Source organism: Tachypleus tridentatus, chromosome 10 (genome assembly GCF_004210375.1).
Source record: "Tachypleus tridentatus isolate NWPU-2018 chromosome 10, ASM421037v1, whole genome shotgun sequence".
NCBI classification, from domain to species: Eukaryota; Metazoa; Arthropoda; class Merostomata; order Xiphosura; family Limulidae; genus Tachypleus; species Tachypleus tridentatus.
This window is the reverse complement of record NC_134834.1, coordinates 4,106,049-4,131,480: the sequence shown is the minus strand read 5'-3', so window position 1 is coordinate 4,131,480 and position 25,432 is coordinate 4,106,049. Positions and strand designations below refer to the sequence as shown.

Below are 25,432 nucleotides of genomic sequence, written 5' to 3'. Positions count from 1 at the left end.
TGTGAAGTAATGAAAATTCATTTTATAGTTTGTGAGGTAATGAAAAGTTCATTTCATAGTCTGTGAAGTAATGAAAATTCATTTTATAGTCTGTGAGGTCATGAAAAAATTCATTTTATAGTCTGTGAGGTAATGAAAAGTTCATTTTATAGTCTGTGAAGTAATGAAAAATTGTTTTATAGTCTGTGAGGTAATGAAAAGTTCATTTCATAGTCTGTGAGGTAATGAAAAATTCATTTTATAGTCTGTGAGGTAATGAAAAGTTCATTTTATAGTCTGTGAAGTAATGAAAAATTCATTTTATAGTGTGTGAGGTAATGAAAAGTTCATTTTATAGTCTGTGAAGTAATGAAAAATTCGTTTTATAGTCTGTGAGGTAATGAAAAGTTCATTTTATAGTCTGTGAAGTAATGAAAATTCATTTTATAGTCTGTGAGGTAATGAAAAGTTCATTTTATAGTCTGTGAAGTAATGAAAAATTCGTTTTATAGTCTGTGAGGTAATGAAAAGTTCATTTCATAGTCTGTGAGGTAATGAAAAATTCATTTTATAGTCTGTGAGGTAATGAAAAATTCGTTTTATAGTCTGTGAGGTAATGAAAAGTTCATTTTATAGTCTGTGAAGTAATGAAAAATTCATTTTATAGTCTGTGAGGTAATGAAAAGTTCATTTTATAGTCTGTGAAGTAATGAAAAATTCGTTTTATAGTCTGTGAGGTAATGAAAAGTTCATTTCATAGTCTGTGAGGTAATGAAAAATTCATTTTATAGTCTGTGAGGTCATGAAAAATTCATTTTATAGTCTGTGAGGTAATGAAAAGTTCATTTTATAGTCTGTAAAGCAATGAAAAATTCGTTTTATAGTCTGTGAGGTAATCAAAAATTCATTTTATAGTCTGTGAGGTAATGAAAAGTTCATTTTATAGTCTGTGAAGTAATGAAAAATTCGTTTTATAGTCTGTGAGGTAATGAAAAGTTCATTTCATAGTCTGTGAGGTAATGAAAAGTTCATTTTATAGTCTGTGAGGTAATGAAAAGTTCATTTTATAGTCTGTGAAGTAATGAAAAATTCATTTTATAGTCTGTGAGGTAATGAAAAGTTCATTTCATAGTGTGTTAAGTAATGAAAAATTCATTTTATAGTCTGTGAGGTAATGAAAAGTTCATTTTATAATCTGTGAGGTAATGAAAAGTTCATTTCATAGTCTGTGAGGTAATGAAAAGTTCATTTTATAGTCTGTGAAGTAATGAAAAATTCATTTTATAGTCTGTGAGGTAATGAAAATTTCATTTCATAGTCTGTGAGGTGATGAAAAGTTCATTTCATAGTCTGTGAGGTAATGAAAAGTTCATTTTATAGTCTGTGAAGTAATGAAAAATTCATTTTATAGTCTGTGAGGTAATGAAAAGTTCATTTCATAGTGTGTTAAGTAATGAAAAATTCGTTTTATAGTCTGTGAGGTAATGAAAAGTTCATTTTATAGTCTGTGAAGTAATGAAAAATTCATTTTATAGTCTGTGAGGTAATGAAAAGTTCATTTCATAGTGTGTTAAGTAATGAAAAATTCATTTTATAGTCTGTGAGGTAATGAAAAGTTCATTTTATAGTCTGTGAGGTAATGAAAAATTCGTTTTATAGTCTGTGAGGTAATGAAAAGTTCATTTTATAGTCTGTGAAGTAATGAAAAATTCATTTTATAGTCTGTGAGGTAATGAAAAGTTCATTTTATAGTCTGTGAGGTAATGAAAAATTCATTTTATAGTCTGTGAGGTAATGAAAAGTTCATTTTATAGTCTGTGAAGTAATGAAAAATTCATTTTATAGTTTGTGAGGTAATGAAAAGTTCATTTCATAGTCTGTGAAGTAATGAAAAATTCATTTTATAGTCTGTGAGGTCATGAAAAATTCATTTTATAGTCTGTGAGGTAATGAAAAGTTCATTTTATAGTCTGTGAAGTAATGAAAAATTCGTTTTATAGTCTGTGAGGTAATGAAAAGTTCATTTCATAGTCTGTGAGGTAATGAAAAATTCATTTTATAGTCTGTGAGGTAATGAAAAGTTCATTTTATAGTCTGTGAAGTAATGAAAAATTCATTTTATAGTGTGTGAGGTAATGAAAAGTTCATTTTATAGTCTGTGAAGTAATGAAAAATTCATTTTATAGTGTGTGAGGTAATGAAAAGTTCATTTTATAGTCTGTGAAGTAATGAAAAATTCGTTTTATAGTCTGTGAGGTAATGAAAAGTTCATTTTATAGTCTGTGAAGTAATGAAAATTCATTTTATAGTCTGTGAGGTAATGAAAAGTTCATTTTATAGTCTGTGAAGTAATGAAAAAATTCGTTTTATAGTCTGTGAGGTAATGAAAAGTTCATTTCATAGTCTGTGAGGTAATGAAAATTCATTTTATAGTCTGTGAGGTAATGAAAATTCGTTTTATAGTCTGTGAGGTAATGAAAAGTTCATTTTATAGTCTGTGAAGTAATGAAAAATTCATTTTATAGTCTGTGAGGTAATGAAAAGTTCATTTTATAGTCTGTGAAGTAATGAAAAATTCGTTTTATAGTCTGTGAGGTAATGAAAAGTTCATTTCATAGTCTGTGAGGTAATGAAAAATTCATTTTATAGTCTGTGAGGTCATGAAAAATTCATTTTATAGTCTGTGAGGTAATGAAAAGTTCATTTTATAGTCTGTAAAGCAATGAAAAATTCGTTTTATAGTCTGTGAGGTAATGAAAAGTTCATTTCATAGTCTGTGAAGCAATGAAAAATTCGTTTTATAGTCTGTGAGGTAATGAAAAGTTCATTTCATAGTGTGTTAAGTAATGAAAAATTCGTTTTATAGTCTGTGAGGTAATGAAAAATTCGTTTTATAGTCTGTGAGGTAATGAAAAATTCATTTTATAGTCTGTGAGGTAATGAAAAGTTCATTTCATTGTGTGTTAAGTAATGAAAAATTCATTTTATAGTCTGTGAGGTAATGAAAAGTTCATTTTATAGTCTGTGAAGTAATGAAAAATTCGTTTTATAGTCTGTGAGGTAATGAAAAGTTCACTTTATAGTCTGTGAAGTAATGAAAAATTCATTTTATAGTCTGTGAGGTAATGAAAAGTTCATTTTATAGTCTGTGAAGTAATGAAAAATTCGTTTTATAGTCTGTGAGGTAATGAAAAGTTCATTTCATAGTCTGTGAGGTAATGAAAAGTTCATTTTATAGTCTGTGAGGTAATGAAAAGTTCATTTTATAGTCTGTGAAGTAATGAAAAATTCGTTTTATAGTCTGTGAGGTAATGAAAAGTTCATTTCATAGTCTGTGAAGTAATGAAAAGTTCATTTTATAGTCTGTGAGGTAATGAAAAGTTCATTTTATAGTCTGTGAAGTAATGAAAAATTCGTTTTATAGTCTGTGAGGTAATGAAAAGTTCATTTCATAGTCTGTGAAGTAATGAAAAATTCATTTTATAGTCTGTGAAGTAATGAAAAGTTCATTTTATAGTCTGTGAAGTAATGAAAAATTCATTTTATAGTCTGTGAGGTAATGAAAAGTTCATTTCATAGTGTGTTAAGTAATGAAAAATTCATTTTATAGTCTGTGAGGTAATGAAAAGTTCATTTTATAGTCTTTGAAGTAATGAAAAGTTCACTTTATAGTCTATGAAGTAATGAAAAGTTCACTTTATAGTCTGTGAAGTAATTAAAAATTCATTTTATAGTCTGTGAGGTAATGAAAGGTTCATTTTATAGTCTGTGAAGTAATGAAAAATTCGTTTTATAGTCTGTGAGGTAATGAAAAGTTCATTTCATAGTCTGTGAAGTAATGAAAAGTTCATTTTATAGTCTGTGAGGTAATGAAAAGTTCATTTTATAGTCTGTGAAGTAATGAAAAATTCGTTTTATAGTCTGTGAGGTAATGAAAAGTTCATTTCATAGTCTGTGAAGTAATGAAAAATTCATTTTATAGTCTGTGAGGTAATGAAAAGTTCATTTCACAGTCTGTGAAGTAATGAAAAATTCGTTTTATAGAGCGTGAGGTAATGAAAAGTTCATTTCATAGTCTGTGAAGTAATGAAAAGTTCATTTTATAGTCTGTGAGGTAATGAAAAGTTCATTTTATAGTCTGTGAAGTAATGAAAAATTCGTTTTATAGTCTGTGAGGTAATGAAAAGTTCATTTTATAGTCTGTGAGGTAATGAAAAGTTCATTTCACAGTCTGTGAAGTAATGAAAAATTCATTTTATAGTCTGTGAGGTAATGAAAAGTTCATTTCATAGTGTGTTAAGTAATGAAAAATTCATTTTATAGTCTGTGAGGTAATGAAAAGTTCATTTTATAGTCTGTGAAGTAATGAAAAATTCATTTTATAGTCTGTGAGGTAATGAAAAGTTCATTTCATAGTCTGTGAAGTAATGAAAAGTTCATTTTATAGTCTGTGAGGTAATGAAAAGTTCATTTCACAGTCTGTGAAGTAATGAAAAGTTCGTTTTATAGTCTGTGAGGTAATGAAAAGTTCATTTTATAGTCTGTGAAGTAATGAAAAATTCATTTTATAGTCTGTGAGGTAATGAAAGGTTCATTTCATAGTCTGTGAGGTAATGAAAGGTTCATTTCATAGTCTGTGAGGTAATGAAAAATTCATTTTATAGTCTGTGAGGTAATGAAAAGTTCATTTTATAGTCTGTGAAGTAATGAAAAATTCATTTTATAGTCTGTGAAGTAATGAAAAGTTCATTTCACAGTCTGTGAGGTAATGAAAAGTTCATTTCATAGTCTGTGAGGTAATGAAAAATTCATTTTATAGTCTGTGAGGTAATGAAAAGTTCATTTCACAGTCTGTGAGGTAATGAAAAGTTCATTTCATAGTCTGTGAGGTAATGAAAAATTCATTTCATAGTCTGTGAGGTAATGAAAAGTTCATTTCATAGTCTGTGAGGTAATAAAAATTCATTTTATAGTCTGTGAGGTAAAGAAAAGTTCATTTCACAGTCTGTGAGGTAATGAAAAGTTCATTTCATAGTCTGTGAGGTAATGAAAAGTTCATTTCATAGTCTGTGAAGTAATGAAAAGTTCATTTTATAGACTGTGAAGTAATGAAAAATTCATTTTATAGACTGTGAAGTAATGAAAAATTCATTTCATAGACTGTGAGGTAATGAAAAATTCATTTTATAGTCTGTGAGGTAATGAAAAATTCATTTTATTGTCTGTGAGGTAATGAAAAATTCATTTTATAGTCTGTGAGGTAATTTCAAAAGGTTTTGCTTCTTCCAGGAAAATGGAATTATAAAAATGTTAATTAAATCACAAATAATAATATATTTTGGGGCAGACATGTTAATATATTTTTGGGCAGACATATTTATTCTTTTTTTTAAAGCAAGAAGCTTACCCCATTTTCAACTTTGTTCTAAATCATTCTCTACTCTGTTGTTGCAAGTCAAACACCTTGTTCACCACTGTTGATATAAGTCAAACACATTGTTCATCAAAGTGTTGTTGTAAATCAGACACACTGTGCAACATTGTCTTGTTTTAAGTCAGACTGATTGTTCACCACTGTTGTTGTAAGTCAGACACATTGTTCTCCACTGTGTTGTTGTAAGTCAGACACATTGTTCACCACTGTTATGGTTTAAGTCAGACACATTGTTCATCACTGTTGTCATTATAAGTCAGACACATTGTTTACCACTGTTGTCGTTGTAAGTCAGACACATTGTTCACCACTGTTGTTGTTGTAAGTCAGACACAATGTTTACCAGTGTTGATGTAAGTCGGACACATTTTTCATGACTGTATTGTTGTAAGTCAAACACTGTTTATCACATTGTTATTGTAAGTCAAACATTGTTCTTCATAGTGTTGTTGTGAGTCAGACACGTTGTTCACCACTGTTTTGTTGTATGTCAAATATTTTCCATCACAGTATTGTTGTAAGTCAGACACATTGTTCATCACCGTATTGTTGTAAGTCAGACACAGTGTTCACCACAGTGTATTGGTGTAAGTCAGACACAGTGTTCTCCACTGTGTTTATAAGGTTTAATGTGTGATTTCCTTTCCTAGTGCCTCCAAAAATCTCAGATGAGTTGGACACAAAGCCTGTTGGGAATCTGAACCATCATGCTGTTATTTTTTGTGAAACAACAGGTGACCCACGACCTCTTATCACATGGCTAAAAAATGGACAGCCAATTGACCCTTTCAGTGAACCAAACATGAACATATTGCGAGATGGCTCTGAGCTTCACATTCGAAGACTAAGAATAGGAGATGCAGCTAAATATACTTGTGTAGCTACAAATACAGTTGGTCAAGATGAGGAACATTTTGATTTCACCGTTCATGGTTAGTTTGTGTATTTTATCTCTTTGACGACCTGACTCTTTATACTGTCAAAGAAGAAAATTCAATTTATTTTAAATTTAATACTTTAAAAGTTTTATTAAATTTCTCCTGTCCATCTGGAACTTAATGTTTAAAAGTTTTATTAAGTTTGCTCCTGTCCATCTGGAACTTAATGTTTAAAAGTTTTATTAAATTTGCTCCTGTCCATCTGGAACTTAATGTTTAAAAGATTTATTATATTTTCTTCTGTCCATCTGAAACTTAATGTTTAAAAGATTTATTATATTTTCTTCTGTCCATCTGAAACTTAATGCTTACATCTATTTCTAGTTCCTCCAACAATTGACAGGTCCAATTTTGTGCCCACTCCAATAGCTCTGTCCAACAGAACGATTACTCTAGAATGTCCAGTGAGTGGAAATCCACAACCTACTGTGACTTGGTTTAGAGATGGCAAACCACTCTCAGCACTAAATATGAGTTCCAGACATCAAATCATATTTGGTCTGTATCCACAGCTTATTTTTATGTCATCTGTACTGCCGCTTCTTGGCTTATACTAGCTGACTTGGTTATAAGATCTACCAACAACGTGCCTTTAAATAATACTACACAGTATTGAAATGATATTAGGGAGTTTCTATTTTGGATTATTGTTTACAATAAACAAAAATCTCTAAAGTATTATTAATATTTGGATATATCAGAACATCATTTTCTTTCAATAAAGGACTTAACTTTCCTTGACGATACATTTTTTCCAGAATGTTATGTGTTACTACTTTATATAATGATACACTATGGTTAAACTGTTAACATATCCACTTCTCATACAACACAATTTGTCTTCTGTATTGTGTAGAGGGTGAAAAGTTGAGAATATCCTCTGTACACTTGGAAGATGCTGGTCACTACAAGTGCAGAGCATCTAATCTGGCAGGGAATGATGAAGCTGAATTTATAATGGACGTACTCGGTGAGTTTGTACCTTGTGTTTTTGACGTACTTCGTGAGTTTGTACCTGTGTTTATAGACGTGCTTGGTGAGTTTGTACCTTATGTTTATAGACGTACTTCGTGAGTTTGTACCTTGTGTTTATAGATGTGTTGATGAGTTTGTACCTTGTGTTTATAGATGTGTTTGGTGTGTTTGTGCCTTGTGTTTATAGACTACTTCGTGAGTTTGTACCTGTGTTTATAGACGTGCTTGGGGAGTTTGTACCTTATGTTTATAGACGTACTTCGTGAGTTTGTACCTTGTGTTTATAGATGTGTTGATGAGTTTGTACCTTGTGTTTATAGATGTGTTTGGTGTGTTTGTGCCTTGTGTTTATAGACTACTTCGTGAGTTTGTACCTGTGTTTATAGACGTGCTTGGTGAGTTTGTACCTGTGTTTATAGACGTGCTTGGGGAGTTTGTACCTTGTGTTTATAGACGTACTTCGTGAGTTTGTACCTTGTGTTGATAGACATGCTTGGTTAGTTTGTACCTTGTGTTTATAGATGTGCTTGGTGAGTTTGTGTTGATAGACGTACTTCATGAGTTTGTACCTTATGTTTATAGACGTGCTTGGTGAGTTTGTACCTTATGTTTATAGACGTGCTTGGTGAGTTTGTACCTTGTGTTTATAGATGTTCTTGGTGAGTTTGTACCTGTGTTTATAGACGTACTTGGTGAGTTTGTACCTTGTGTTTATAGATGTGTTGATGAGTTTGTACCTTGTGTTTATAGATGTGTTTGGTGTGTTTGTGCCTTGTGTTTATAGACTACTTCGTGAGTTTGTACCTGTGTTTATAGACGTGCTTGGTGAGTTTGTACCTGTGTTTATAGACGTGCTTGGGGAGTTTGTACCTTGTGTTTATAGACGTACTTCGTGAGTTTGTACCTTGTGTTGATAGACATGCTTGGTTAGTTTGTACCTTGTGTTTATAGATGTGCTTGGTGAGTTTGTGTTGATAGACGTACTTCATGAATTTGTACCTTATGTTTATAGACGTGCTTGGTGAGTTTGTACCTTATGTTTATAGACGTGCTTGGTGAGTTTGTACCTTGTGTTTATAGATGTTCTTGGTGAGTTTGTACCTGTGTTTATAGACGTACTTGGTGAGTTTGTACCTTGTGTTTATAGACGTGCTTGGTGAGTTTGTACCTTGTGTTTATAGACGTGCTTGGTGAGTTTGTACCTTGTGTTTATAGACGTGCTTGGTGAGTTTGTACCTTGTGTTTATAGATGTGTTGATGAGTTTGTACCTTGTGTTTATAAACGTGCTTGGTGAGTTTGTACCTTATGTTAAAAGACGTGCTTGGTGAGTTTGTACCTTGTGTTTATAGATGTGTTGATGAGTTTGTACCTTGTGTTTATAGATGTGTTGATGAGTTTGTACCTTGTGTTTATAGACGTGCTTGGTGAGTTTGTACCTTGTGTTTATAGACGTGCTTGGTGAGTTTTTACCTTGTGTTTATAGATGTGTTGATGAGTTTGTACCTTGTGTTGATAGACGTGCTTGGTGAGTTTGTACCTTGTGTTGATAGACGTGCTTGGTGAGTTTGTGTTGATGGACGTACTTCGTGAGTTTGTACCTTGTGTTTATAGACGTGCTTGGTGAGTTTGTACCTTGTGTTTATAGACGTGCTTGGTGAGTTTGTACCTTATGTTTATAGACGTGCTTGGTGAGTTTGTACCTTGTGTTTATAGACGTGCTTGGTGAGTTTCTACCTTATATTTATAGACGTGCTTGGTGAGTTTCTACCTTGTGTTGATAGATGTGTTTATGAGTTTGTACCTGTGTTGATAGATGTGTTTATGAGTTTGTACCTGTGTTTATAGATGTGTTGGTAAGTTTGTATCTTTATTTTCTGGTTTAGTTCCTCCTCGGCTTGACAAGAGACAGGTTATACCTGAAGCTCGTGTGATAAAAGGAGAGGATCTGGTTGTCAGGTGTCCTGTAGAGAACTCACAGTCAGTCTCAAGTATAACATGGCTAAAGAATGGAGAACCACTTTCACGAAGTGACCTTCCACCAAATGTGGACATTAGTCCAGATCAAAAGTCTCTAAAGATCATGAAAACTCAGACTTCAGATGCTGGCCTCTACACATGTGTTGCTGGAAACTTGGCTGGGGAAACAGAGCATGAGACTGAAGTGGACGTGTTAGGTAAAACACTTTGCTTTTATCATTATTTACAGTCTTAAAACGTAGCTATCTATGATACAGAGTTAACAGACAAAGTGTGAAATAAGAAGTGAATAACCTAAGCCGACAGATGTCTTTAAGTCTTTTGTTATCAACAGGTGTTTCACTTTCCACAGAAAGTTTCTAATGCACGTACCAGGTTTTTAATATCCACATTATCACCAGTTGGTTCTTTTCCTTTGTTCAGTTCCAGTTTTGTTTGATCATTACATTATCAACATTTGTTTACAGTTTTCTTAATAATAATTTCAAGTGTTAGAACTTAGAAAAACTTTGAGATATAAATAAAGGTCCAGAATGTTTATGTATTACTTTGAGATATAAATAAAGGTCCAGAATGTTTATGTATTACTTTGAGATATAAATAAAGGTCCAGAATGTTTGTGTATTACTTTGAGATATAAATAAAGGTCCAGAATGTTTATGTATTACTTGTGTATCCTTCCAGTACCACCATTCATACTCAATGCTGACACAACTACCACACCACGGGTTATAGAACATCAGGCTATTACCTTAGAATGTGAAGTTGATGGTAAACCTATACCCACCATTACGTGGTTGAGGGATGGTCAGTTAATATCCCCTGTAGAACATCCAAATCTGAAGGTCAGTCCAACCTTAAGTTTGAGCAGAGTTTTTTTGGTACAAAAATATCTTTATGATTAAGTTTATAAGTTTTTATAAGTGAGGAATACTATAGAAAATAAACTGAAGACATTAGAATGTAACATATGTATTCCTGGTTTTATTGAATTGTGGTCCTATATATTTGTTTCTAATTAACTCTTTTGCTCTAGAAATCCTTTCTGCAGATGACAAAACTTTGTATCTTACATTCAAGACTTTCTGTTTAAGTTATACCAGTTAGTTTAGCATAAAATATTAACAAATATTAGCACATTTTAATAATGTTTATGGTTTAAGTTCTCAATTCTTGAAGACAATATTTTAACAAATCCTTAATTTCCACTAGTGTGATACATGTGACTCATTTTCTCTATTTTATCCTTCTTTATTCTGAATGAGTTTCGCTTAAATGTCTGTAACCATTCATTCTTCCACCAAATTCGCACTGCAGGCTATATGGATTCCTATATTTCCATAGCTGTGTATGCTCACATGGTGTGTTTCACTTGAGTGTAAATTCCTCATGACTATACCTGTCCCATACTGTACTGTGGGTCAAGTAGAAGGAGATTGCTGTCCATTCCTGCCTCTCACTGTTCTGCTTTTAAAAATTGGATGTAGTGGTCAACCATTGCACTGTCTGCAGGTGTTACTCTACCTCCAGACTTTCTAGTACACTTCTATCTCCCATTCTTTCAGTGTAGTATGGGATTCCTTACTAGTTACCAGTTCCAAGCAGCTGGGGTGGTTGTTTATAGAGTAGGGTAGTGGTATTCTGTTAATTACGAGATCCTCCAAATGGGTAATTTTCCTGGAGTTGAGACACCCAAATGCAGTTCATCCTTCTGATTAGATGCACTCCTTCTATTCTTCTGTGGATGTCTCTATCCAGCAAGATAGGTTTAGGATGTAGTTGACTTGCTGAATGAGGTGTGTTCCTAGCTGCTCTACATCTTGGGTCATACATCATCCTCTCTCACATGGATGTACACAGTTCTTGTTCTGTCCAACCTGGTCCTCCTGATCCGTGTCACTTTTCACGACACCTGGCTCAGATGTATTTTGTCTCTCCTCAGATCTTCTTATTTGTTCCTTTCAGTTAAGGTGTGTCCTTCAAATGCTTCTGAGGGATACACCTGTGCTTCTCTCACATCAGTTCCTCCTCCAGTTTATTGTGAGATTCAACCAAATCTTGTGATGAGAGGGAGAGTACCATATTATAATTTTCCTAAATGAAAAATATATTTCTGATAGGTACTTCTCTTCCCTTATACTTCCCACCCTTCTCCCCAATATCTTCTATATTTCTGATAGGTACTTCTCTTCCCTCGCACTTCCCACCCTTCTCCCCAATATCTTCTATATTTCTGATAGGTACTTCTCTTCCCTTACACTTCCCACCCTTCTCCCCAATATCTTCTATATTTCTGATAGCTACTTCTCTTCCCTCGCACTTCCCACCCTTCTCCCCAATATCTTCTATATTTCTGATAGCTACTTCTCCTCCCTTACACTTCCCACCCTTCTCCCCAACATCTTCTAGTGCTTCCATCTGCTGCCAGACTTTGAAGTGATAGTTCACTGGTGGAGGACAGAGGGAGTCACAAGTGTCACATGATGGTAGTGTTCTTCTATTGATGGAGAGGTGACATATAGTAATTTACATGAAAGACGTATTAAAACCTTGGGTTCCAACAGAGAGATGGTTAAAGGCTTGTGGCATGCATTCAAAAAAGTTCATAAATAGATGACAATACAATACAAGGAAAGCAGAGGGAAGTAGCTATCAGAAATAGATTTTCATTTTGGAAAATTATTATTTCATGGCCTGTTATTGTATAGTATGTGTGGTTTCAGCTTTGTAGTTTTTTTCTTCCATTAATGTGTAATGTTGCTGTTCATCATTGTCTGTATTTTTATTCAACAATTTCTTTCATTTCTCTTGATACACAGTTTCTGTGGTCCTGACTGTGACATATTTTAATGTAAGATACAGTTACTTGTGTTTTCCTTGAGTTATTGAGTCTATGATACACAGTTTCTGTGGTCCTGATTGTGACATATTTTAATGTAAGATACAGTTACTTGTGTTTTCCTTGAGTTATTGAGTCTATGATACACAGTTTCTGTGGTCCTGATTGTGGCATATTTTAATGTAAGATACAGTTACTTGTGTTTTCCTTGAGTTATTGAGTCTACGATACACAGTTTCTGGGGTCCTGATTGTGACATATTTTAATGTAAGATACAGTTACTTGTGTTTTCCTTGAGTTATTGAGTCTATGATACACAGTTTCTGTGGTCCTGATTGTGACATATTTTAATGTAAGATAAAGTTACTTGTGTTTTCCTTGGGTTATTGAGTCTATGATTCACAGTTTCTGTGGTCCTGATTGTGACATATTTTAATGTAAGATACAGTTACTTGTGTTTTCCTTGAGTTATTGAGTCTACGATACACAGTTTTTGTGGTCCTGATTGTGGCATATTTTAATGTAAGATACAGTTACTTGTGTTTTCCTTGAGTTATTGAGTCTATGATACACAGTTTCTGTGGTCCTGATTGTGACATATTTTAATGTAAGATACAGTTACTTGTGTTTTCCTTGAGTTATTGAGTCTATGATACACAGTTTTGTGGTCCTGATTGTGGCATATTTTAATGTAAGATACAGTTACTTGTGTTTTCCTTGAGTTATTGAGTCTATGATACACAGTTTCTGTGGTCCTGATTGTGACATATTTTAATGTAAGATATAGTTACTTGTGTTTTCCTTGAATTATTGAGTCTATGATACACAGTTTCTGTGGTCCTGATTGTGACATATTTTAATGTAAGATACAGTTACTTGTGTTTTCCTTGAGTTATTGAGTCTACGATACACAGTTTCTGTGGTCCTGATTGTGGCATATTTTAATGTAAGATACAGTTACTTGTGTTTTCCTTGAGTTATTGAGTCTATGATACACAGTTTCTGTGGTCCTGATTGTGACATATTTTAATGTAAGATACAGTTACTTGTGTTTTCCTTGAGTTATTGAGTCTATGATACACAGTTTCTGTGGTCCTGATTGTGACATATTTTAATGTAAGATACAGTTACTTGTGTTTTCCTTGAGTTATTGAGTCTATGATACACAGTTTCTGTGGTCCTGATTGTGGCATATTTTAATGTAAGATACAGTTACTTGTGTTTTCCTTGAGTTATTGAGTCTATGATACACAGTTTCTGTGGTCCTGATTGTGACATATTTTAATGTAAGATACAGTTACTTGTGTTTTCCTTGAGTTATTGAGTCTATGATACACAGTTTCTGTGGTCCTGATTGTGACATATTTTAATGTAAGATACAGTTACTTGTGTTTTCCTTGGGTTATTGAGTCTATGATTCACAGTTTCTGTGGTCCTGATTGTGACATATTTTAATGTAAGATACAGTTACTTGTGTTTTCCTTGAGTTATTGAGTCTACGATACACAGTTTTTGTGGTCCTGATTGTGGCATATTTTAATGTAAGATACAGTTACTTGTGTTTTCCTTGAGTTATTGAATCTATGATACACAGTTTCTGTGGTCCTGATTGTGACATATTTTAATGTAAGATATAGTTACTTGTGTTTTCCTTGAATTATTGAGTTTATGATACACAGTTTCTGTGGTCCTGATTGTGACGTATTTTAATGTAAGATACAGTTACTTGTGTTTTCCTTGAGTTATTGAGTCTACGATACACAGTTTCTGTGGTCCTGATTGTGACATATTTTAATGTAAGATACAGTTACTTGTGTTTTCCTTGGGTTATTGAGTCTATGATACACAGTTTCTGTGGTCCTGATTGTGACATATTTTAATGTAAGATACAGTTACTTGTGTTTTCCTTGAGTTATTGAGTCTATGATACACAGTTTCTGTGGTCCTGATTGTGACATATTTTAATGTAAGATACAGTTACTTGTGTTTTCCTTGAGTTATTGAGTCTATGATACACAGTTTCTGTGGTCCTGATTATGACATATTTTAATGTAAGATACAGTTACTTGTGTTTTCCTTGAGTTATTGAGTCTATGATACACAGTTTTGTGGTCCTGATTGTGACATATTTTAATGTAAGATACAGTTACTTGTGTTTTCCTTGAGTTATTGAGTCTATGATACACAGTTTCTGTGGTCCTGATTGTGACATATTTTAATGTAAGATATAGTTACTTGTGTTTTCCTTGAATTATTGAGTTTATGATACACAGTTTCTGTGGTCCTGATTGTGACGTATTTTAATGTAAGATACAGTTACTTGTGTTTTCCTTGAGTTATTGAGTCTACGATACACAGTTTCTGTGGTCCTGATTGTGACATATTTTAATGTAAGATACAGTTACTTGTGTTTTCCTTGGGTTATTGAGTCTATGATACACAGTTTCTGTGGTCCTGATTGTGACATATTTTAATGTAAGATACAGTTACTTGTGTTTTCCTTGAGTTATTGAGTCTATGATACACAGTTTCTGTGGTCCTGATTGTGACATATTTTAATGTAAGATACAGTTACTTGCGTTTTCCTTGAGTTATTGAGTCTATGATACACAGTTTCTGTGGTCCTGATTATGACGTATTTTAATGTAAGATACAGTTACTTGTGTTTTCCTTGAGTTATTGAGTCTACGATACACAGTATCTGTGGTCCTGATTGTGGCATATTTTAATGTAAGATACAGTTACTTGTGTTTTCCTTGAGTTATTGAGTCTATGATACACAGTTTCTGTGGTCCTGATTGTGACATATTTTAATGTAAGATACAGTTACTTGTGTTTTCCTTGAGTTATTGAGTCTATGATACACAGTTTCTGTGGTCCTGATTGTGACATATTTTAATGTAAGATACAGTTACTTGTGTTTTCCTTGAGTTATTGAGTCTATGATACACAGTTTCTGTGGTCCTGATTGTGACATATTTTAATGTAAGATACAGTTACTTGTGTTTTCCTTGAGTTATTGAGTCTATGATACACAGTTTCTGTGGTCCTGATTGTGACATATTTTAATGTAAGATACAGTTACTTGTGTTTTCCTTGAGTTATTGAGTCTACGATACACAGTTTTTGTGGTCCTGATTGTGACATATTTTAATGTAAGATACAGTTACTTGTGTTTTCCTTGAGTTATTGAGTCTATGATACACAGTTTCTGTGGTGATTGTGACATATTTTAATGTAAGATACAGTTACTTGTGTTTTCCTTGAGTTATTGAGTCTATGATACACAGTTTCTGTGGTCCTGATTGTGACATATTTTAATGTAAGATACAATTACTTGTGTTTTCCTTGAGTTATTGAGTCTATGATACACAGTTTCTGTGGTCCTGATTATGACATATTTTAATGTAAGATACAGTTACTTGTGTTTTCCTTGAGTTATTGAGTCTACGATACACAGTTTCTGTGGTCCTGATTGTGGCATATTTTAATGTAAGATACAGTTACTTGTGTTTTCCTTGAGTTATTGAGTCTATGATACACAGTTTCTGTGGTCCTGATTGTGGCATATTTTAATGTAAGATACAGTTACTTGTGTTTTCCTTGAGTTATTGAGTCTATGATACACAGTTTCTGTGGTCCTGATTGTGACGTATTTTAATGTAAGATACAGTTACTTGTGTTTTCATTGAGTTATTGAGTCTATGATACACAGTTTCTGTGGTCCTGATTGTGACATATTTTAATGTAAGATACAGTTACTTGTGTTTTCCTTGAGTTATTGAGTCTATGATACACAGTTTCTGTGGTCCTGATTGTGACGTATTTTAATGTAAGATACAGTTACTTGTGTTTTCCTTGAGTTATTGAGTCTACGATACACAGTTTCTGTGGTCCTGATTGTGACATATTTTAATGTAAGATACAATTACTTGTGTTTTCCTTGGGTTAATGAGTCTATGATACACAGTTTCTGTGGTCCTGATTGTGACATATTTTAATGTAAGATACAGTTACTTGTGTTTTCCTTGAGTTATTGAGTCTATGATACACAGTTTCTGTGGTCCTGATTGTGACATATTTTAATGTAAGATACAGTTACTTGTGTTTTCCTTGGGTTATTGAGTCTATGATACACAGTTTCTGTGGTCCTGATTGTGACATATTTTAATGTAAGATACAGTTACTTGTGTTTTCCTTGAGTTATTGAGTCTACGATACACAGTTTTTGTGGTCCTGATTGTGACATATTTTAATGTAAGATACAGTTACTTGTGTTTTCCTTGAGTTATTGAGTCTACTGAAGATAAATAACTTTTCCTCATTGGTGATTTATAATTTTTTTATTCATAATATAGAATTTAGTTTTGATTTTCGTATCATTCTGTGTCAACATGTGATTGTTCTGCCTCTTGAATTGTGGTAAACAGGAATCTACCATGATAAGTGCATCAGTTAAAGGTTATTAATTTAATGTGATTTAACAATGTACCTTATTCTAAGATGACTCCTAAAACTGGCATTATTTGTGAGAAATGATAAAATAAAAACATAAATTCTCTCTCTCTCTCTTTTTTATTTACTTCAGAATATTTTGATTTACTCAGATTTTGCCAGGAAATGTGAAACTCAGACTCATCAATGCTACAGCTAAAGATGCTGGCTTGTACACCTGTCTTGCAACAAACGAGGTTCAATTAGCAGAGAAGCATTTCAACGTTGATGTTTTGGGTATGATTGTTACTGTTAAACAGAGGTTAATGTTGTAGAATAAATTATATATGATTGAATGATGCATGCTGTGTACTCATTAGTTCACATAAGAAACATTAACTGTCTTTTGAAACATTTCTTTGAAACTTCAGTATCTGAGTTTGGCTTATTCCTGTAAATATTCCATATTTTGACAAACCTTTATGTTAGGACTAGTTTTTCTCGTGTTTCACCACACAGCTTTGACTTAAATATATATATACTGTTCCATTTTATAAAACAAGACACACTTGTATAATTGCTTTTGGAAGATGGACCCAACAAAAGAAATATCTGCATTATATTTCATCATACCAGGATAGCAACTGTGATGGGTGAAGGTTGGGTGGCTGTGTTATAGACTGTATTGGTGAGTTTCATAGCTTATTATTAAACAATAATTGAGAGTAACCTATGAAGGATTGAGGTTGGATGACTACATTAAGAACTGTATTGGTGAGTTTCATAGCTTATTATTAAACAATAATTGAGAGTAATTTATGATGGATTGAGGCTGGATGACTATATTAAGAACTGTATTGGTGAGTTTCACAGCTCATTATTAAACAATAATTGAGAGTAATTTATGATGGATTGAGGCTGGATGACTATATTAAGAACTGTATTGGTGAGTTTCATAGCTTATTATTAAACAATAATTAAGAGTAATTTATGATGGATTGAGGTTGGATGACTATATTAAGAACTGTATTGGTGAGTTTCACAGCTCATTATTAAACAATAATTGAGAGTAACCTATGATAGATTGAGACTGGATGACTATATTAAGAACTGTATTGGTGAGTTTCACAGCTCATTATTAAACAATAATTGAGAGTAACCTATGATGGATTGAGGCTGGATGACTATATTAAGAACTGTATTGGTGAGTTTCACAGCTCATTATTAAACAATAATTGAGAGTAACCTATGATGGATTGAGGTTGGATGACTATATTAAGAACTGTATTGGTGAGTTTCACAGCTTATTATTAAACAATAATTGAGAGTAACCTATGATGGATTGAGACTGGATGACTATATTAAGAACTGTATTGGTGAGTTTCACAGCTCATTATTAAACAATAATTGAGAGTAACCTATGATGGATTGAGGCTGGATGACTATATTAAGAACTGTATTGGTGAGTTTCACAGCTCATTATTAAACAATAATTGAGAGTAACCTATGATGGATTGAGGCTGGATGACTATATTAAGAACTGTATTGGTGAGTTTCACAGCTCATTATTAAACAATAATTGAGAGTAACCTATGATGGATTGAGGCTGGATGACTTAAGAACTGTATTGGTGAGTTTCACAGCTCATTATTAAACAATAATTGAGAGTAACCTATGATGGATTGAGGCTGGATGACTATATTAAGAACTGTATTGGTGAGTTTCACAGCTCATTATTAAACAATAATAGAGAGTAACCTATGATGGATTGAGGCTGGATGACTATATTAAGAACTGTATTGGTGAGTTTCACAGCTCATTATTAAACAATAATTGAGAGTAACCTATGATGGATTGAGGCTGGATGACTATATTAAGAACTGTATTGGTGAGTTTCACAGCTCATTATTAAACAATAATTGAGAGTAACCTATGATGGATTGAGGCTGGATGACTATATTAAGAACTGTATTGGTGAGTTTCACAGCTCATTATTAAACAATAATTGAGAGTAACCTATGATGGATTGAGGCTGGATGACTATATTAAGAACTGTATTGGTGAGTTTCACAGCTCATTATTAAACAATAATTGAGAGTAACCTATGATGGATTGAGGCTGGATGACTATATTAAGAACTGTATTGGTGAGTTTCACAGCTCATTATTAAACAATAATTGAGAGTAACCTATGATGGATTGAGGCTGGATGACTATATTAAGAACTGTATTGGTGAGTTTCACAGCTCATTATTAAACAATAATTGAGAGTAACCTATGATGGATTGAGGCTGGATGACTATATTAAGAACTGTATTGGTGAGTTTCACAGCTCATTATTAAACAATAATTGAGAGTAACCTATGATGGATTGAGGCTGGATGACTATATTAAGGACTGTATTGGTGAGTTTCACAGCTCATTATTAAACAATAATTGAGAGTAACCTATGATGGATTGAGGCTGGATGACTATATTAAGAACTGTATTGGTGAGTTTCACAGCTCATTATTAAACAATAATTGAGAGTAACCTATGATGGATTGAGGCTGGATGACTATATTAAGAACTGTATTGGTGAGTTTCACAGCTCATTATTAAACAATAATTGAGAGTAACCTATGATGGATTGAGGCTGGATGACTATATTAAGAACTGTATTGGTGAGTTTCACAGCTCATTATTAAACAATAATTGAGAGTAACCTATGATGGATTGAGGCTGGATGACTATATTAAGAACTGTATTGGTGAGTTTCACAGCTCATTATTAAACAATAATTGAGAGTAACCTATGATGGATTGAGGCTGGATGACTATATTAAGAACTGTATTGGTGAGTTTCACAGCTCATTATTAAACAATAATTGAGAGTAACCTATGATGGATTGAGGCTGGATGACTATATTAAGAACTGTATTGGTGAGTTTCACAGCTCATTATTAAACAATAATTGAGAGTAACCTATGATGGATTGAGGCTGGATGACTATATTAAGAACTGTATTGGTGAGTTTCACAGCTCATTATTAAACAATAATTGAGAGTAACCTATGATGGATTGAGGCTGGATGACTATATTAAGAACTGTATTGGTGAGTTTCACAGCTCATTATTAAACAATAATTGAGAGTAACCTATGATGGATTGAGGCTGGATGACTATATTAAGAACTGTATTGGTGAGTTTCACAGCTCATTATTAAACAATAATTGAGAGTAACCTATGATGGATTGAGGCTGGATGACTATATTAAGAACTGTATTGGTGAGTTTCACAGCTCATTATTAAACAATAATTGAGAGTAACCTATGATGGATTGAGGCTGGATGACTATATTAAGAACTGTATTGGTGAGTTTCACAGCTCATTATTAAACAATAATTGAGAGTAACCTATGATGGATTGAGGCTGGATGACTATATTAAGAACTGTATTGGTGAGTTTCACAGCTCATTATTAAACAATAATTGAGAGTAACCTATGATGGATTGAGGCTGGATGACTATATTAAGAACTGTATTGGTGAGTTTCACAGCTCATTATTAAACAATAATTGAGAGTAACCTATGATGGATTGAGGCTGGATGACTATATTAAGAACTGTATTGGTGAGTTTCACAGCTCATTATTAAACAATAATTGAGAGTAACCTATGATGGATTGAGGCTGGATGACTATATTAAGAACTGTATTGGTGAGTTTCACAGCTCATTATTAAACAATAATTGAGAGTAACCTATGATGGATTGAGGCTGGATGACTATATTAAGAACTGTATTGGTGAGTTTCACAGCTCATTATTAAACAATAATTGAGAGTAACCTATGATGGATTGAGGCTGGATGACTATATTAAGAACTGTATTGGTGAGTTTCACAGCTCATTATTAAACAATAATTGAGAGTAACCTATGATGGATTGAGGCTGGATGACTATATTAAGAACTGTATTGGTGAGTTTCACAGCTCATTATTAAACAATAATTGAGAGTAACCTATGATGGATTGAGGCTGGATGACTATATTAAGAACTGTATTGGTGAGTTTCACAGCTCATTATTAAACAATAATTGAGAGTAACCTATGATGGATTGAGGCTGGATGACTATATTAAGAACTGTATTGGTGAGTTTCACAGCTCATTATTAAACAATAATTGAGAGTAACCTATGATGGATTGAGGCTGGATGACTATATTAAGAACTGTATTGGTGAGTTTCACAGCTCATTATTAAACAATAATTGAGAGTAACCTATGATGGATTGAGGCTGGATGACTATATTAAGAACTGTATTGGTGAGTTTCACAGCTCATTATTAAACAATAATTGAGAGTAACCTATGATGGATTGAGGCTGGATGACTATATTAAGAACTGTATTGGTGAGTTTCACAGCTCATTATTAAACAATAATTGAGAGTAACCTATGATGGATTGAGGCTGGATGACTATATTAAGAACTGTATTGGTGAGTTTCACAGCTCATTATTAAACAATAATTGAGAGTAACCTATGATGGATTGAGGCTGGATGACTATATTAAGAACTGTATTGGTGAGTTTCACAGCTCATTATTAAACAATAATTGAGAGTAACCTATGATGGATTGAGGCTGGATGACTATATTAAGAACTGTATTGGTGAGTTTCACAGCTCATTATTAAACAATAATGTGAGAGTAACCTATGATGGATTGAGGCTGGATGACTATATTAAGAACTGTATTGGTGAGTTTCACAGCTCATTATTAAACAATAATTGAGAGTAACCTATGATGGATTGAGGCTGGATGACTATATTAAGAACTGTATTGGTGAGTTTCACAGCTCATTATTAAACAATAATTGAGAGTAACCTATGATGGATTGAGGCTGGATGACTATATTAAGAACTGTATTGGTGAGTTTCACAGCTCATTATTAAACAATAATTGAGAGTAACCTATGATGGATTGAGGCTGGATGACTATATTAAGAACTGTATTGGTGAGTTTCACAGCTCATTATTAAACAATAATTGAGAGTAACCTATGATGGATTGAGGCTGGATGACTATATTAAGAACTGTATTGGTGAGTTTCACAGCTCATTATTAAACAATAATTGAGAGTAACCTATGATGGATTGAGGCTGGATGACTATATTAAGAACTGTATTGGTGAGTTTCACAGCTCATTATTAAACAATAATTGAGAGTAACCTATGATGGATTGAGGCTGGATGACTATATTAAGAACTGTATTGGTGAGTTTCACAGCTCATTATTAAACAATAATTGAGAGTAACCTATGATGGATTGAGGCTGGATGACTATATTAAGAACTGTATTGGTGAGTTTCACAGCTCATTATTAAACAATAATTGAGAGTAACCTATGATGGATTGAGGCTGGATGACTATATTAAGAACTGTATTGGTGAGTTTCACAGCTCATTATTAAACAATAATTGAGAGTAACCTATGATGGATTGAGGCTGGATGACTATATTAAGAACTGTATTGGTGAGTTTCACAGCTCATTATTAAACAATAATGATGAGAGTAACCTATGATGGATTGAGGCTGGATGACTATATTAAGAACTGTATTGGTGAGTTTCACAGCTCATTATTAAACAATAATTGAGAGTAACCTATGATGGATTGAGGCTGGATGACTATATTAAGAACTGTATTGGTGAGTTTCACAGCTCATTATTAAACAATAATTGAGAGTAACCTATGATGGATTGAGGCTGGATGACTATATTAAGAACTGTATTGGTGAGTTTCACAGCTCATTATTAAACAATAATTGAGAGTAACCTATGATGGATTGAGGCTGGATGACTATATTAAGAACTGTATTGGTGAGTTTCACAGCTCATTATTAAACAATAATTGAGAGTAACCTATGATGGATTGAGGCTGGATGACTATATTAAGAACTGTATTGGTGAGTTTCACAGCTCATTATTAAACAATAATTGAGAGTAACCTATGATGGATTGAGGCTGGATGACTATATTAAGAACTGTATTGGTGAGTTTCACAGCTCATTATTAAACAATAATTGAGAGTAACCTATGATGGATTGAGGCTGGATGACTATATTAAGAACTGTATTGGTGAGTTTCACAGCTCATTATTAAACAATAATTGAGAGTAACCTATGATGGATTGAGGCTGGATGACTATATTAAGAACTGTATTGGTGAGTTTCACAGCTCATTATTAAACAATAATTGAGAGTAACCTATGAACTGTATTGGTGAGTTTCACAGCTCATTATTAAACAATAATTGAGAGTAACCTATGATGGATTGAGGCTGGATGACTATATTAAGAACTGTATTGGTGAGTTTCACAGCTCATTATTAAACAATAATTGAGAGTAACCTATGATGGATTGAGGCTGGATGACTATATTAAGAACTGTATTGGTGAGTTTCACAGCTCATTATTAAACAATAATTGAGAGTAACCTATGATGGATTGAGGCTGGATGACTATATTAAGAACTGTATTGGTGAGTTTCACAGCTCATTATTAAACAATAATTGAGAGTAACCTATGATGGATTGAGGCTGGATGACTATATTAAGAACTGTATTGGTGAGTTTCACAGCTCATTATTAAACAATAATTGAGAGTAACCTATGATGGATTGAGGCTGGATGACTATATTAAGAACTGTATTGGTGAGTTTCACAGCTCATTATTAAACAATAATTGAGAGTAACCTATGATGGATTGAGGCTGGATGACTATATTAAGAACTGTATTGGTGAGTTTCACAGCTCATTATTAAACAATAATTGAGAGTAACCTATGATGGATTGAGGCTGGATGACTATATTAAGAACTGTATTGGTGAGTTTCACAGCTCATTATTAAACAATAATTGAGAGTAACCTATGATGGATTGAGGCTGGATGACTATATTAAGAACTGTATTGGTGAGTTTCACAGCTCATTATTAAACAATAATTGAGAGTAACCTATGATGGATTGAGGCTGGATGACTATATTAAGAACTGTATTGGTGAGTTTCACAGCTCATTATTAAACAATAATTGAGAGTAACCTATGATGGATTGAGGCTGGATGACTATATTAAGAACTGTATTGGTGAGTTTCACAGCTCATTATTAAACAATAATTGAGAGTAACCTATGATGGATTGAGGCTGGATGACTATATTAAGAACTGTATTGGTGAGTTTCACAGCTCATTATTAAACAATAATTGAGAGTAACCTATGATGGATTGAGGCTGGATGACTATATTAAGAACTGTATTGGTGAGTTTCACAGCTCATTATTAAACAATAATTGAGAGTAACCTATGATGGATTGAGGCTGGATGACTATATTAAGAACTGTATTGGTGAGTTTCACAGCTCATTATTAAACAATAATTGAGAGTAACCTATGATGGATTGAGGCTGGATGACTATATTAAGAACTGTATTGGTGAGTTTCACAGCTCATTATTAAACAATAATTGAGAGTAACCTATGATGGATTGAGGCTGGATGACTATATTAAGAACTGTATTGGTGAGTTTCACAGCTCATTATTAAACAATAATTGAGAGTAACCTATGATGGATTGAGGCTGGATGACTATATTAAGAACTGTATTGGTGAGTTTCACAGCTCATTATTAAACAATAATTGAGAGTAACCTATGATGGATTGAGGCTGGATGACTATATTAAGAACTGTATTGGTGAGTTTCACAGCTCATTATTAAACAATAATTGAGAGTAACCTATGATGGATTGAGGCTGGATGACTATATTAAGAACTGTATTGGTGAGTTTCACAGCTCATTATTAAACAATAATTGAGAGTAACCTATGATGGATTGAGGCTGGATGACTATATTAAGAACTGTATTGGTGAGTTTCACAGCTCATTATTAAACAATAATTGAGAGTAACCTATGATGGATTGAGGCTGGATGACTATATTAAGAACTGTATTGGTGAGTTTCACAGCTCATTATTAAACAATAATTGAGAGTAACCTATGATGGATTGAGGCTGGATGACTATATTAAGAACTGTATTGGTGAGTTTCACAGCTCATTATTAAACAATAATTGAGAGTAACCTATGATGGATTGAGGCTGGATGACTATATTAAGAACTGTATTGGTGAGTTTCACAGCTCATTATTAAACAATAATTGAGAGTAACCTATGATGGATTGAGGCTGGATGACTATATTAAGAACTGTATTGGTGAGTTTCACAGCTCATTATTAAACAATAATTGAGAGTAACCTATGATGGATTGAGGCTGGATGACTATATTAAGAACTGTATTGGTGAGTTTCACAGCTCATTATTAAACAATAATTGAGAGTAACCTATGATGGATTGAGGCTGGATGACTATATTAAGAACTGTATTGGTGAGTTTCACAGCTCATTATTAAACAATAATTGAGAGTAACCTATGATGGATTGAGGCTGGATGACTATATTAAGAACTGTATTGGTGAGTTTCACAGCTCATTATTAAACAATAATTGAGAGTAACCTATGATGGATTGAGGCTGGATGACTATATTAAGAACTGTATTGGTGAGTTTCACAGCTCATTATTAAACAATAATTGAGAGTAACCTATGATGGATTGAGGCTGGATGACTATATTAAGAACTGTATTGGTGAGTTTCACAGCTCATTATTAAACAATAATTGAGAGTAACCTATGATGGATTGAGGCTGGATGACTATATTAAGAACTGTATTGGTGAGTTTCACAGCTCATTATTAAACAATAATTGAGAGTAACCTATGATGGATTGAGGCTGGATGACTATATTAAGAACTGTATTGGTGAGTTTCACAGCTCATTATTAAACA

General features: G+C 33.1%; 1 protein-coding gene across 1 annotated transcript in view; it reads left to right on the top strand.

Moving 5' to 3' along the window:
* The window catches only part of LOC143227929 (hemicentin-1-like), a 246,350-nt gene that overhangs the window by 102,372 nt on the left and 118,546 nt on the right, over nt 1–25,432 (top strand). The window contains 6 exon segments of the mRNA XM_076459284.1: nt 6,064–6,345; nt 6,676–6,849; nt 7,208–7,321; nt 9,211–9,501; nt 9,989–10,149; nt 16,751–16,874. Of these exon segments, the coding sequence (XP_076315399.1) occupies nt 6,064–6,345; nt 6,676–6,849; nt 7,208–7,321; nt 9,211–9,501; nt 9,989–10,149; nt 16,751–16,874 (1,146 nt within the window).